The sequence below is a fragment of the Phascolarctos cinereus genome, unplaced genomic scaffold, assembly GCF_003287225.1.
Source record: "Phascolarctos cinereus isolate Bilbo 61053 unplaced genomic scaffold, phaCin_HiC Scaffold_7;HRSCAF=346, whole genome shotgun sequence".
Taxonomy (NCBI): domain Eukaryota; kingdom Metazoa; phylum Chordata; class Mammalia; order Diprotodontia; family Phascolarctidae; genus Phascolarctos; species Phascolarctos cinereus.
The window spans coordinates 12,153,815-12,168,174 of NW_027556180.1; the positions used below are offsets into that span (position 1 = coordinate 12,153,815).

The 14,360-nt window shown below is 46.0% G+C and overlaps 1 protein-coding gene across 1 annotated transcript in view; it reads left to right on the top strand.

The window, feature by feature from the left end:
• KIF1A (kinesin family member 1A) overlaps positions 1–8,251 on the top strand; it is a 198,710-nt gene extending 190,459 nt beyond the window's left edge. Inside the window, 3 exon segments of the mRNA XM_078147217.1 lie at positions 249–441; positions 1,878–1,996; positions 4,277–8,251. Of these exon segments, the coding sequence (XP_078003343.1) occupies positions 249–441; positions 1,878–1,996; positions 4,277–4,319 (355 nt within the window). The 3' untranslated portion in view covers positions 4,320–8,251.
• Positions 8,252–14,360: the final 6,109 nt, after the last annotated feature.

Below are 14,360 nucleotides of genomic sequence, written 5' to 3' on the forward strand. Positions count from 1 at the left end.
GAGGCCTTAGTTCTTCCAGGCTCTGGGCCTGGATCTCCACACCCCTAGTCAGGAGCAGAGTTAGGAGTAAACTCCATTCTCATTGTGATGGCTGGTTTTGTGCCCCTGAATCTGGAGAGATTCAAGATCCTGCAAAACTTGGGAATGGGTCTCTGGGGACGGGGAAGTGATGAGTGAGACCTCTCCAGGCCAATGCACCTGCCATAGCTCCCCAAGGAGTAAAGCCTTTTCTTTTTCCTTTTCTTCAGCCCCATCGTCTCCAAGAAGGGCTACCTACACTTTCTGGAACCCAAGACGACAGGTTGGGCCAAGCGCTTTGTGGTGGTGAGGCGCCCCTATGCTTACATGTACAACAGTGACAAGGACTCTGTGGAGAGGTTCATTCTCAACCTTTCCACTGCCCAGGTGGAATACAGCGAGGACCAGCAGGCAATGCTCAAGGTAACTGGTCTGGGAGGAGTGGGGGGGTGCCGGGCTGGAGGAGGTACTGATGCACATTCCTGATGTTTCACATTCATTGATCTCCCCATCCCCAAAAGCCTCCTCACCATATGCAGCATCTGTGATACATGAGACTTGGCCTCGAAGGATTTACATCCCCTGATGCCACAGATGTCTTCTGTGTGGCCCCGGAAAGCAGAACTAGAGTAATGAGTGGATGGTTTGAGGGGGCAAATTCAGACTAAGAAGAACCTTGCTAATGGTCAGAACTGTCCAAGAGAAATGGGCCGCCTCCAGAGGGAAGGAGGAGGCAGAGGTTGGATGGCCCCCCCTTGGGCATGACACAAAAGGGAGACTCTTCCTCATACTAGACTAGAAGGTATCTGGGGTCTCTGCTAGCTCTGAAATTCTGCAGTTCTGTGAAGCCAGTGTTAGACACGCCCTCCATGGCGTCCTTTGCCATCAGCCAAGAAGGGTTGAGGAGTAATTGAACCCAAGGGTGGATGGGCCCTCTAGACCATTGCATGACCCTGCCTAGGACTGATTCTTAGTATGAGGACGCTACATTGTCCTCCCTAGCCACCCCTGCATCTTAGCGCTAAGTATGAGGCGAGTGATCTTAAACCAAACTACAGCAATGGAAGAAGGGTTTTTGGTGAGCTAGGGAAAGGACGAGAGGCAGGAGATCCACAATGGGCACAGAATGTGCTCTGGAAGGGCCAGAAATGGTGAGGGCACTGCAGCAGGAGGTTTGGGACCACTGAGGGGGCGGGGCTAACTCCCTGTCCCAGGAGTACTCACTCTGGGCTCTCTGAGCTTGGTTTTTAGTTACATGGATAGATGGATAGACGGATGGACGGATAGATAGATAGACGGATGGACGGATAGAGAGAGAGAGAGAGAGAGAGAGAGAGAGAGAGAGAGAGAGAGAGAGAGATAAAGGTAGGTAGATAGATAGCTGGATAGATGGATGGATAGATACAGATATGGAGAGACAACAGTATTTCAATATACCAGTTTCCTTTGTAATACTATGTATCTTACGCATTTAAAAACACTCTTCTTAGAAGGGATCTCTAGGATTCACCAGCCTGCCAAAGAGGTCCATGACATAGAAAAGACTAAGAACTCTTGATCTTTGCATACTTTGTACTGACCACACACCCCTTGGCTTTAAGTCAGTTGTTTTCTGAAGCCTAGGCCCGGGTGTTGTGCTTGGACCTCCAAGTCTGCCATTCTGGAGGACCCTGTGTGTAGGAGCACATAGAATCACCACCATCATCAGAGCAACATCATGGCGAGTTTGAAATTGGATCTTTGGATTTCCTCCTTTCCTTTTTATTGCATTTTCTTGACCTTGTTTCAAGATAGCTCCTTGTGAGGACACCCCCCTGGTCATGCTGCCCTAATCTCCACTTGATTCTCTTCCATTCCAGACTCCTAACACATTTGCTGTCTGCACTGAGCATCGAGGCATCCTTTTGCAGGCAAACAGTGACAAGGACATGCATGACTGGCTGTATGCATTCAACCCTCTCTTGGCTGGAACCATAAGGTAGGAGTGTGTGTGTGTGTGTGTGTGTGTGTGGTGTGTGTGTGTGTGTGTGTGAGTGTGTTATTTTTTTAACTGTAAAGCACTAATAGGGGAAGAGGGAAATAGGGATCTGTGAAAAAAAAATTCTTTAGTATGGAAAACTCCTTGCATGAAAACTCCTTCCAGTCATGTCTTGACTCTCTATAACTCCATTTGGGGTTTCTTGGCAGAGATACTGGAGTGGTTGGCCAATTCCTTTTCCAGCTCATTTTCCAGATGAGGAAATTGAGGCAGACAGGGTGAAGTGACTTTGCCCAGAGTCACACAGCTAGTAAGAGTCAGGCTACATTTGAACTCCAGAAGATGAGGCTTCCTGACTGCAGGCCCAGCACGCTATCCACTGAACCACCTAGCTGTCCCCCTCCACTGCCACAGAGTCACTTCCATCCAAGTCACCCTGGGCACTGTGCTGAGCGGTCTGCTCATGGTAACAGCTAGTCTGCCAGAGGCAGAACCTAAACCCAGGTCTTCCTGACTGCCAGGACAGTCTTTGATCGTTTTCCTCCACCTCCAGTTGCCTCTCCAAACACTAAGTGAATTGTTTGACCATCACTAGCATTGGGCGAGTTCCCCAATCTTCTGAGCTGAGAGGGAAGAACAGGGAGCACAACGCTGAGTAAGACTTTGGCTAGAAAGCCTCTTGCCTGATATAGTAATATCGGAATGCCTTTCAGGTGTGGCCTGGACCAGATAGCCCCTAAAGCCTTTCTAATATGGAAGCTCCATGAGTTCCTACTCCTGAGAGGCTGCTAGGGAAATGCCAGGGTGAGAATGTGTAGTAGATTTGACTCGATGAGGCATTTATTAAACTTACCATATGCCAGGCACTGGGCTAAAGACTGAGGAAAGATGGCCCCTGTTTACAAGGTACTCCCACTCCAAAGGTGGAAGACAATGCATGAAAGGAAACTAGAAGCTGACAGGGAGATTCTGTAGGATGAAAATGTGGGTCTGAGAGCTAGGACTGGAGCGAGGCCAGAAGGGAGCATGGCGGGAGTGGTGTGGAGAGAAAGAGAAGGTGGGGGGGCGCTGTACGTCTCCAACTGGTGACTCTGGGGAGGAACTCACCCATTGGAAGAGGTAGTAACGAGGACAGAGCCATAACCAGCCTGAGACGATCACCAGTGGAGAGAAGTGAACCATGGCCAGCTTGAGATGGCCACCAGGGGAGAGAAGTGAAAAGATGGTGTGCGGAGCTAAGAGCTGAGCCCTGTTAGAATTGCTGGTGGGGTTTGAGAATACGCATCTGTGTGCTTTGGAGCAGGCGGAAGGATTCAGAGAATGGAAGACATCATGACAGGGCAGGGGAAACATGGGAGAGTGGCTAGAACGCTGGACCTGGAGGCAGGAAGACCTGAGTTCAAATCCGGCCTGAGACACTTACTAGCTCTGGGACCCTGGGCAAGTCACTTAACCTCTGCCTCAGCTGCCAAACGAGTGGACTGGATGCAAGGTCACATAGCGCTCCAAATCTATGATCCTAAATAAATGCTTTATCATTCATCCATTCATCATGCAAAGGGAGGCATAACTGCTTGTAATTCTCAAATTATTTCCCAAATCCACAAGCTTGATGTGTAGATGTACGTCAATGGCTCCCAATATCACCACTGAAATCCAAAATCCTGTGTGTCTATATGTATGTATTGCTGTCTTTGTGTGTAATAATAATAGGTAGCATTTAGACAGCACTTTAAAGTTTACCAAGCCTTTTACACATATCATCTCATTTGAGCTTTACAACAAGTCTGGGAAGTAGATACTATTATTATGCCCATTTTATGGATGAGAAAAGTGAGGCAAACAGAGGTTAAGAGAATTTTCTAGGTTCACACAGCTAGTATATTTGTATATGTATATATGTATATATGTATATATATATATATAGAGAGAGAGAGAGAGACATATGTGTGTACATACATGTGTACACATATGTATACATATATAGGTTATAAAACCAGAACTGTGATCTCATTGGCGTAGGCACTCTCAGAGAAGCCCCCTCTCCCAATGCAGATTGCCGCTCACCCTGTACCTTCTGGTCTTGGGGGTGCTCAGAGGATACCAGCTTTGCCCACTATCCCTCAGCCAGGATGTGTCAGACCAGAGGCAGCATTTGGACACAGGTCTTCCCGACTCCCAGGCCATCTCTGTAGCCCCTGCATAAAGATGCCCCTGTGCTAATTCCTGTTTCCTTCTCACAATATACTGACTCCGTTTCCTCCTTGGCTTTTGAAACAGATCCAAACTTTCTCGAAGGAGAACAGCCCAGATGAGGATCTAATAGGACCATCTTCCATAACTGATCTCTTTGCCAATTGCATCGGGTCCAGTAGGAGGGTCCTTCCCAAACCTCCCACCCTCCCCATCCCCATGTCCCCAACCTTGGATCTGTCCTGTCATCGATGCTCCTGACCACCTGCTCTTCCGCCAGCCTGCTGACAGTTTTCACCTTCGTTTTTCGTGGTAGCCGTTAAACTGCCACGGCGTGGACTGACCATTGTCTTGTGCACACAATTTTCCACTGCTCCCTTCGTCAGGTGACCCCACTGTCCCCACAACCTATACTGCTCATTAGCAGAAGCTATCATTGTCTTTTATTCCCAGGTTGAGCAAGCTCTTGGTAGAGAGGGTTGGAGCATGTTCAAAAGGTCAAAGGTCACAAGTCAGGCTCTTCAGCTGCCAATCAGAGTTTCTTTTAAAAGATGAATGGATCCATTATGAAAATACCGTGAATTGGCAAGGTTTTAAGATCTGGCTCTGACATTCCTTGTAAGCCCTGTTTATATTTATGAAATGTTCATTTCTAATGCCTTCCCCTTGGGCCACTGATTTGGGTTGCTTCTATTTTTCCTTGTTTGGTCTATGGTGCTCCAGAAAACATTGGGCAACAGTCCTCACTGAGGCAGGGCAGGGCTAGGGAGAGGGAGTTCTGGGAAATGAACAACCATCAGAGAGCATCATTTTCACTCCCTTTCAAAAATCCTGTGACCCTGTAGGGTTCAGGGGAATCCCAGCTGTGCTGGGTGTATAGGCAGGCACTGGAGCTGGCTGAGGGGATGGAAGGAACGGGCACACTCGGCAGGCCAGCCAGCGTATTGGACATTCATTCCCTTCTTCCCTCTCCCCAGAGCCTGACCCAAACCAAAGTGCAGAGAAGGCTGGGACATTCTGCCTACACACCCAGCACCATGATACCCCACAGTCAGCACACACACACTTCCAAGCGCCCCTGTACCCGAGTCACCGCTCAGAGACAAAGCAGTTTTTTAAATGGTTTTGCCTTTCCCTTGTATGTGGGTTTATGTGTTTGTACTGCACGACTGGTTTGGGGCCACCAGGAGGCCTTACTTCCTGAAGCCCAACCAGTGTATTGGATGAGAGACAGCTGTTCCTCACCTGGGAAACATGAGTCCATCTTTTCATCACTATTTCTGCCCCATAAGGTACAACCAGATAGGCAGAGTGTGCCTTGCACACAGAAGGTGCTCAATGTTTGTTGAATTGACATTTCTAAGTCTGAAGCTGTAATGCCAGAGAAATGGGGTGAACAGGGATATGGAAAGAGGGTCCCAGACTTAGGCAGCCAGTCTACAAAGTAGCATCCAGGTGGCAGTAGTATAGAAAGGGCCCAGGTGTCCTCTCTAGGCTCCCCTCCCCATAGCTGTAACCTGTAGTTTCAAATAAGAAAGTATACCCATGCAGCCAAACCGGGTTATACTCAGTTGTGCCCTGTGTTATCAGGAAGAGTCAACTCTTGGCCATTCTTCCCACCCCCACCTTCAGCTCATGAGATTTATGAACCTTAGAGGCCCTTGGATGGAGACTATACTGTCAAGTGGAAAGAAAATGGCGGGGAAGGATCCAGCAGTACATTGCTAGTGGAATCTCAGCCAGCCAATGGCTGTCCTTTCTGTAAGTCTGCTCTTTGCTGACCAATAGGAGTCTAATCTGAGCTCTTGGGTGTGAAGGCCATCTGGATAGTTTAGAACCGGGAAGCGTACCAGGGTACAGACACTACAATTCAGGGTAGAGGGTCCTTCCAGAACAATGGGCCGTCTTACTAAATCAGCAAGTCCCTCTAAATTCTCTAGACACTCAGCCCATGAACTCAGTATTGCTGTCTTAAAGCACAGGGCTCAATCTTGCTACCTATTTTGAACAGGGTTTTATCCTTCTCCTATCTAGTGAGAAGGCCGTGTGAATTCGATGAGAGAATGAGCAAGGGGGGGGGGGGATGGTGTCATGTTTGCCAGAGATTGATTTTTATTTTTCTATGTGAAAAGAGTTTCTGTTTGTCCTCTGCCCCTGATAACATGAATTTTAATTCCTTGCTCCTGTGAATCCCCAACTCATGTATCTGGCCCAAAGAGTCTGGCTAACCAAAGAACCCTCGAATTCCATGGCTAGCTAAACCACGTCGGCAGGACGAGAAGTTCTCTTGTAACCAGTACAGCTTCCTTATCAGTGACGCCCTTGAAGTTCAGCCTCCACTCAGCTGATAGGCATGCTTCACGCTTTTCAGTCAAACTAAGCTACAAAGATGAATGTTCTTAGACTATCTATGGTTTGGAGCTTCTCTTAGGGTGCTCTCCAATCACGGAAGCGTCAGCTAGACCCCTCCACTCGGTGCCCTTTCAGAACAGCAGTTGCCCAGAGAGGTATCTCTATGGCCTTCAGCCGAGTGCCCACAAGACTAGACCAGATCACAGCTCATCGTCACGTGCACATCCTGGCTACCCTTCTTGCCCCTTTTTCATCCTCTTGGTTGTAGTGGGTATGTCAGGATTCCTGAACTGAGCTATCTATACGTTTTTCTTTGGAAATCTAGAAAGCCAATCTCCAGAAATTTCAGCAGGCTCACTAAAAGCTCTAGATCCCTTTTCCTCCAACCATCCTCCTACCAGTTTATTCACCCCCAGGGCCAAGATTCCAGAGTCGTGCCCAGCTTTGCCCCACTTTTGGCACTAGTTAAATATTGTGATAACTCACAAATTCCACCCTCTAATGGATGGTGTCTTCGTTGATTTTCCTCATCCCTTTTCTTTCTAATTGTTCTTAGGATAAATATTCAGGCCAGGGCATCATTCTGTTTCAATGGGACCTTGTTCTGTCTCTCAGGCCCCAAGTTAATGTGGGTAGTGTCATATTTCCCAGCTGTCTAGTGCTAGTTCTTCCTCGTGGTCTTCCTCACCCACCCCCATACCCCTGTTTTTGCCCTAGCAAAGTCACCATCCATAGTCCAATCTACATTACAAGTTAACGGTCATTCAAACCACCCACCTTCTAAGCAGAATTGTAAAAGATGTCCTTTGTCTTTTCACAAGAAGCTATTAAGAATGTTTTTTTTTCGTTCTACCTCCAAAAACATATGGTGCCCCTTGGCCCGCTAGCATGGCACAATTAAAAAAAGACTATTTCCAAGACTTTCCCTTTGAAAAGTTACTCCATTCCCCTAGTGTCTTTTATGAGACAGACACAAGAGAGAGGATCCAAGTTCTTTCAAGACACTAACTTTTGAGCAAATGTCAGCCCCTAAAAATATGATTTGAAGCTGGAATTATGACAGAGACCTTTATGTATTTCGTGGCAACCTGATGACTAGAATAGCAAATTTAACACATGTAGACAAAATGCCAGATGAATCCCTGGTCTCTAAAAGAGACCCACAAAGAGCTGCAAGCGTGTCCTTTGCTAGCACAGGCTGCATTTCAGACCATCTCGGTGATACATACTCCTAGACCTAAACGCTTCCTTTGGAAATCAACACTTCTCAATTCTGAATCGGAATCGAGTCTTCTGTGAAATGTTGCTTTGCATTTGTCTCCTTTCAGACCTAATTAAAAGATTTTCCCCTAGTGAAGTTAGTACACGTTCTGACCGAGTGGAAAAACATTAGTCCATAAGATCTTCCTCTGCAAGTGCCTATTGTTGTTTTTCAGGTTATACCAGGAAAGGTAAGAAAGAATGACTAAAGTTGATGTTAAGTATTGACTCCTCCCAGAGTCCCAGCTTTCCAGGGAGGAAGGCGAAGGTGACAGACAGCTATCAAAGCCGTTAAGGGCCATGTTGTCAGGTCAGCCATCCTGAAGAACACGGTCTGGGAATGCCCTTCCTCCTCCCTCCCAGTTGGTTAAGGACACCTGTGCCTGAGGCCAGCCAACCTGCAGAGCACACTGTTATTGAGGGGAGGGTTGGTTGGGGGACAGGGTGAGGGGGACCAGAAAAGAAATGCAATAGACTTTTTTGAGGTTTGTGTGAATTTCTTACAAAACATCAAAAGATCTGAAATCCAGCAATTAGGTAGACCTCTACTTATAACAATTCCCTCTATGATCTGATCCTAGCGTGGGAATGACTAGGGTTCTGAAACTCAATTGACTAAATGTAACCCACATTTTCCCCCAACTACAGAATAACAATCCTGGTACTATTATTGTTAGGGTCTAGGAATCAAGTGCCAGGTAGATTTTTTTTCTTTGGATACTAGCAAAGAAATCCTAGCTATTGTTGAAGACATGAAGATGAGGAAGAATTTATAAACCATAAACATAAGACACATTTTTAAATTGTTTTAACAATGCTCACCATCTAGTAGCAATCTATTTACAAAGATAACCCTTCACTATCAAGAAGGATTTTAAGTGAGAATTAATGATTAATTAATCTCACCACATAGGGTCAAGGAAAGGCAGACCCAACCTCATGTAGCCATGAGATAGACTTAATCTGGGAAAAAAAAAATGACTGTTTTTCTCAAAAGAGTAACAGCGTTTCCTTGAGATGACTGTAACCACAAAAGAAAATTCTTTTACACAAATTGGCCATGACTTTAGGCCAGACTGAGACCAAATAAGATTCCATGGAAGATGAACTATAGAAAACACTTTTTGGTGTCTTCCCACTGTTTGACTGGTCTCTACAACCGTGCATGAGATACCTGTCAATAGCTCGATTCCAGACTTTTCTTAGGAAAATCCCGTCATTACATAATGATGTTTTTGGTAAAGCCCTAACTGCTAGAACCACTGCCTGGGTGCTTACACAAAAGATGAAATCAGAATTCTGTGGGGCCTACCACGTCCTGTGACACCTTTAGGGTGATGCTTTCTTAAGTGGCCACCAAGCCAAATAAGTTGCTGAGAAGCCCTCAGAGGCCCTCCTGACCTGTCCTAAGGACTGCCATGTTGAAGGCTGGGATGCTATCAAGCCAAGAGAAAGCAATGGTCAACCAGTCTCTTGTACTCCTGCACCCTCTCTCAATCTGTGTATTGCCAAGCTAGGGAAGGAAACTGTCTTCAGGAGGTGTCATTTGCTGAGAGGCTTTACTTTAAAAATGAAGGGAGGTGTGGTTCCTTTAGATTTTTTTTGCCTGTGCTTCCATGAATTAGTTTGTCCACATGACTTCTTCCTGTGATGCCATCCCCCAAGCGCTGGGAGACCATTTCTCTTGCTTTGTATATATGTGATTGCTGTGGGCACCACTGTACAATAACAATACTCAAGTAATGAGTCTAGTTTTATTGATGTCTTAAACTACGAGTGTTGGAATATAGGGTCTTCAACTGTTTGTGTACACTCAAGGCATTGTTCGGTTACGAAATAAATGTCGCATTTATGCAAATACTGAACCTGTGGCTCTTGGCTTTTTTTTAAATATATTTTAAAAGTTTTTCTGTTGCTTTTTTTAAATGTCTTTTCCCAAAATACGACACCATCTCCATTAAATCATCCCTTGTCACAAAGAGCAAGAGTTAGGTAAATCAGACTGACAAATGATTCTCTGCCCCGCCTACCCTACCCCACTCCTCTCTGACATGTTCTCTTCCTTTCAGCCAAGAAAATTCCCTCCCTGTTATCTTTTCTCCAGAAACTAGGGGGGCCATTGCAATTGAGCTGAGCTGTGTTTGTGTACACTATGCTAGTCATGGAAGAAATGGATTATCTAATCAACAAGCATTATTACAGACTGATGAGGGGCCAGGGGCACAATGAAGTGCCTTGGGGCACACAAAGAAAAAGTCCAAATACTCCCTGCCCTCAAGGTCATGCAGGCCTCCCACCTTTCTCTGGATGGCTCCCATCCACCATTTCTCCTGTGACAATAATATTCTGACATTCACCTGCCACGGTTGGTTCAGCCATCCCTCAATCAGATGTCACAAAATGCTTTCTCATTTGCTTCTTGGGCATATTAGGTTGTAACGCAAACACTGTGAGATACGGTATTTTGGATTGTCTATAATGTTGAAAAGTCAAAGGAGGTAAGCTCCCTGTGTGGAAAGTCCTCCCTTCTATGGCGTCAATACAGCCCATCAAGGTTTGCACAGGACTTCACACACACTGTCTCATGGGATCTTCACAACAACATTGGCAGGGAGGTGCTACTCCTATCTTCCTTTTTCAGATGAGGAAATTGAGGCCCATAGTAAGTGTCTGAAGGAAGATCTGAGTTCAGATCTTCCTGATTCCAGGTTCAGCATGCTACCCACTGTACCTCATGAATTGACCTCCCTCGATGCTCCATCGGGGTTTGAAGGTGACACGGAGTCCTGAAGGTCACATCATGACACTCAAGCTTTGGGAGGCCCTACTGAACTGCAAAGCCTTTGAGTTTGAAGAGGCCGGAATCACCAGCTGGGCTGACCGATGTCCAGCCATAGTCACTGGGGGTTTGACACAGGTTGGTGATGGGGTGTGGGGGTGGAAGAAACACAGCTGACAATACAAGAGCCCAGGAGAATGAAAGAGGGGTACCAGGAAAAGTGGAGGCTGATGTGAGGAGTGAAGGATGGAGAAAAGTTCAGTCCAGTCTACAGTTCCCAGTCAGGACAACTTATTCTAACGAATTTGGAATACGTCAGGCCTGTTACCCAGCGTCCTGAGCAGCTGTCAAAAAGACTTGAAGAGCTCCTGATCAATTCATTTCCATGTGATTCTGGAAGGCAAGATCACTACCTCCTCATCCTCTTTTGTCTGCCTGCAGTCAGGGTGAAGACACAGATGCTTTTCCCATTGACTTGAATGAGACCATAAGTGAATCTGGGGCCGAGTATCCCTCACAGTGTGAGATGCCAACATGACAGACAGTGCCCAGCTTCACATACACACTACACACACATACATACACATGTGTGCACATACATATGCACATTCATATTCACATATATAGTCTGGAAGCAGTGAAATAAACTATTAGAGGAGGGACCTAGTGGAGATGGAAAGAGTCCAGATGAAGGGGTCTATGGAAAGAGATTATAGGGTCTACACATTACAGACGATGTACAGAGGCATCGAATTCACAGCCCACAAAACCCCTACTCAAACCAAATTAAAATGTAATTGGGAAATGTTTAACAAAATAAATAAAAACCCATCGATAATGTTAGTTTGTAGTTTCCTAAGTCAAGACACAGCCCTCAGGGATCCCTTTCTATTTGAGTTTGATAACAGTGATGGACAAGATAACGTGAAGGTAAAATTAGAAGGCTTCAGGTAACTGATTAGTTAATTATGTCTAACACGTAAACTTTACTTTAGCATTTATGAAGGCTTCAGACAGATTAATCCCAGGGGGCTTTATAGTAGCCCTGTAGTTTGCTTTCCCCATTTTCTAGATAAGGAAACTGAGTTTTGATGAGTTACATGCCCTGTCTCAGTCACACAGCAGGGAAGTGTCAGTGGTGGGACTGGAAGAGCAGTCTTCTTGGTTCCAAGTCCAGCACTCTATCCTAGCCAAGCACAGAAAATGCAGAAGAATAAAAAGTCAAAGGTAACACCAAGGTTGCCAACATGGAACACTGAGTGAACAGTGTGGTCACAAACAGGAGTGGTCCCTACTGGAGTTTCACAGAATCTCAGGGTTGTGCATGCTCAGGAGCTGTCATCCTACCCCAACCTGCAAGGGCAGGCACAAGAGCTTCCCTTAGGGTCCAGAAACAACGCTGAAGATCTAGACGAAAAGTGAATTTCTTTAAAAAAAAAAAGACACTTAAATCTTTATTGATATCCTTTGTTTTCACATAACCTAAATTTCCCCCGTCCCTTCCCAGAGAGCCATCCCATATAACAAAGAAAAAAAATTTAAAAGAGGAAGAGGAAAAATTTATCAATCATTATATGGAAACTCTGGAAATGCATGCAATATTCCACACTCTGTCTTCTGAAAATAACTGAGGAAAGTGTCTTCTCACATCTGTTCTTACTCTTGTAATTTTGCAACTTTTTGTGTTTTTTCAGGCTCATTTATACTCCAATTTGTCATTTCCCACAGGACAGTAATATTCCACTCTATTCACAAAACACAATTTGTTTAGCCGGCTCTCAACAATGAGCATTTACTTTGTTTCTAGCTCTGTTACCAAAGAAAAATGTTGCTATCAATATCTCACTGTGTATGGGGCCTTTTCTTTTTCATCATTGACCTCTTCAGGGTATAGGTTTAGCAGTAGGATCTCTGGGTTAAAGGGTAGGAACCTGCTGGTCAGTTGGTTGGAATGATTCCAATTTGCTTTTCCAAGTGTTTGTACAAATTCACAGCACTACCAATAATGCAGTAATGGGCCTATCTTCCAGTAAGTATCATTAAATAGTTCTGTATGCCTTATTTTTCACTTCAAAAGCCATTTTGGAGTCTTTAGGTACCTGAAGGTAAGACAAATGACTTGAATATTTAATATAAGGATTCGTCTCAGAAAAAATAAATATTAAAAAGACATCCGTAAGTTGCGTGTTTTACTCACACAAGGACCTCGTCCATGTTCTTTCCTGTGAGTCAAGTGCAGAGTGTTAACTAGGGTTGAGCAATTAGAACTCTGCCCTAGGGCTCCAACATTTAGAGGGCACTGACAACAGCAAATAGAAAGAACCGAGCATACCACATGGTTAGCAAGACCAGAAGATGAGCTCTTTCTGGGTTCAGCCCCGCCTTGCCCCCTCCCTACCACATTCCTTGTACTATCACACAGTCTCGGTCTCTCCCAACCCCCAACACTTCATGGCCTGAGATGTGAGGTCTTCCCAGCCCTCCTTATCAGAACTGGCTTTTAGAAGCTATTTTGGGAGTCTTTTGTAATGTTTTCCCAGGGCATTTTTCTGGTACTTGTCCCTTGTGTCAGAATTCCTAAGTACAGCTCAGCTCCCTGAGAGAGAAAAGGCTCCCCATGCTAGATAGAAATGCTCAAATCACTTCAGATTATTTCAAGGGTAACCTCTTTTCTATCATTTGATTTCTCTCTGGGGGAGGGCATTCTGAGCCCTTTTCTTTGGAGGTTTCTCTTTCAAGGTACCTCCTATGAGCAACCAGTGCTAAGCCAGATTCTCTTGGAAGGTGACATTGGGAGCATGAGGAACAAAGGAACTTCTACCTATGAAAGTCCCCCTTCCCAGGATCCTGCTGGAGAAGCAAACCTAAAATCTCGTTCCACACAAGATTTGAAAGGTTTCTTCGACCCTAGTTCTCACACGGCTATACAAAACCACCAGGCACGCACTCCCTGCCAATGTAGACCTCAGTTCAGTGACACGGTCAGGTATGAGCTCATTCAGAGCCTGGACACCCGGGAGCCAGAAAGCCACCTTCCCAGAAGCCCAGGCAGCCCCCCGGGGGACAGCCGACCCGCTGCTAAGTCACAGGGCCTGCCAAGGCGTTCCAGGGCTCCGGCAGCCTGGCTCCCATCACGAGCTCCCACCTCTTTCATTCCTGTCACTGAACCTCCCTGGGCCTGTTTCCTCATCTGTAAAATGAGGGGGTCAGATTAGATGGGCCTCTCAGGGCCCTCCCCTCTCTAACTCCATGATGTTAAGATATCACCCATCGTCTCTCAGCCTGTGGTGTCTTTGTTTAGAGACAAATAACTCAAGGCGTGGAAACTGAGGAATCCACTGGGCTATAATGGTTACTCTCCAAGTTTGACCTGACAACAGCCACTCCATAGAAGCCGGTGATAGCAAGCAAGCCTTGGTAGGCTGGTAGTGCCACCTAGTGACTGGCAGAGGAACAATCTGACCCAGTGCTAGACACGGTCCCTCTCCATCACTTTCTTGTTTCCAATGCTACTGCACAGTCGTCAAGAGGAGTAAGTAATGTGTGTCAAGACCTTAAAAGTGTATAAATACGCCACAGTTGCCCATAGGGCTTCATCCGCACCTACTGGAGAAAATGTGCTCTTGAAAGCTACAGCAGCAGAGCACAAACTTGTAAGGTGACCCAGGGACACACACCTGTGCCTTACCTGAGCATCAGCCTCCCTGAGGGGAGAGCTCACCCCAGGCTGACCCTTAAGCCTTTGTTTGGGGGGGGTGCATTTTAGAACCACCCCCCAAA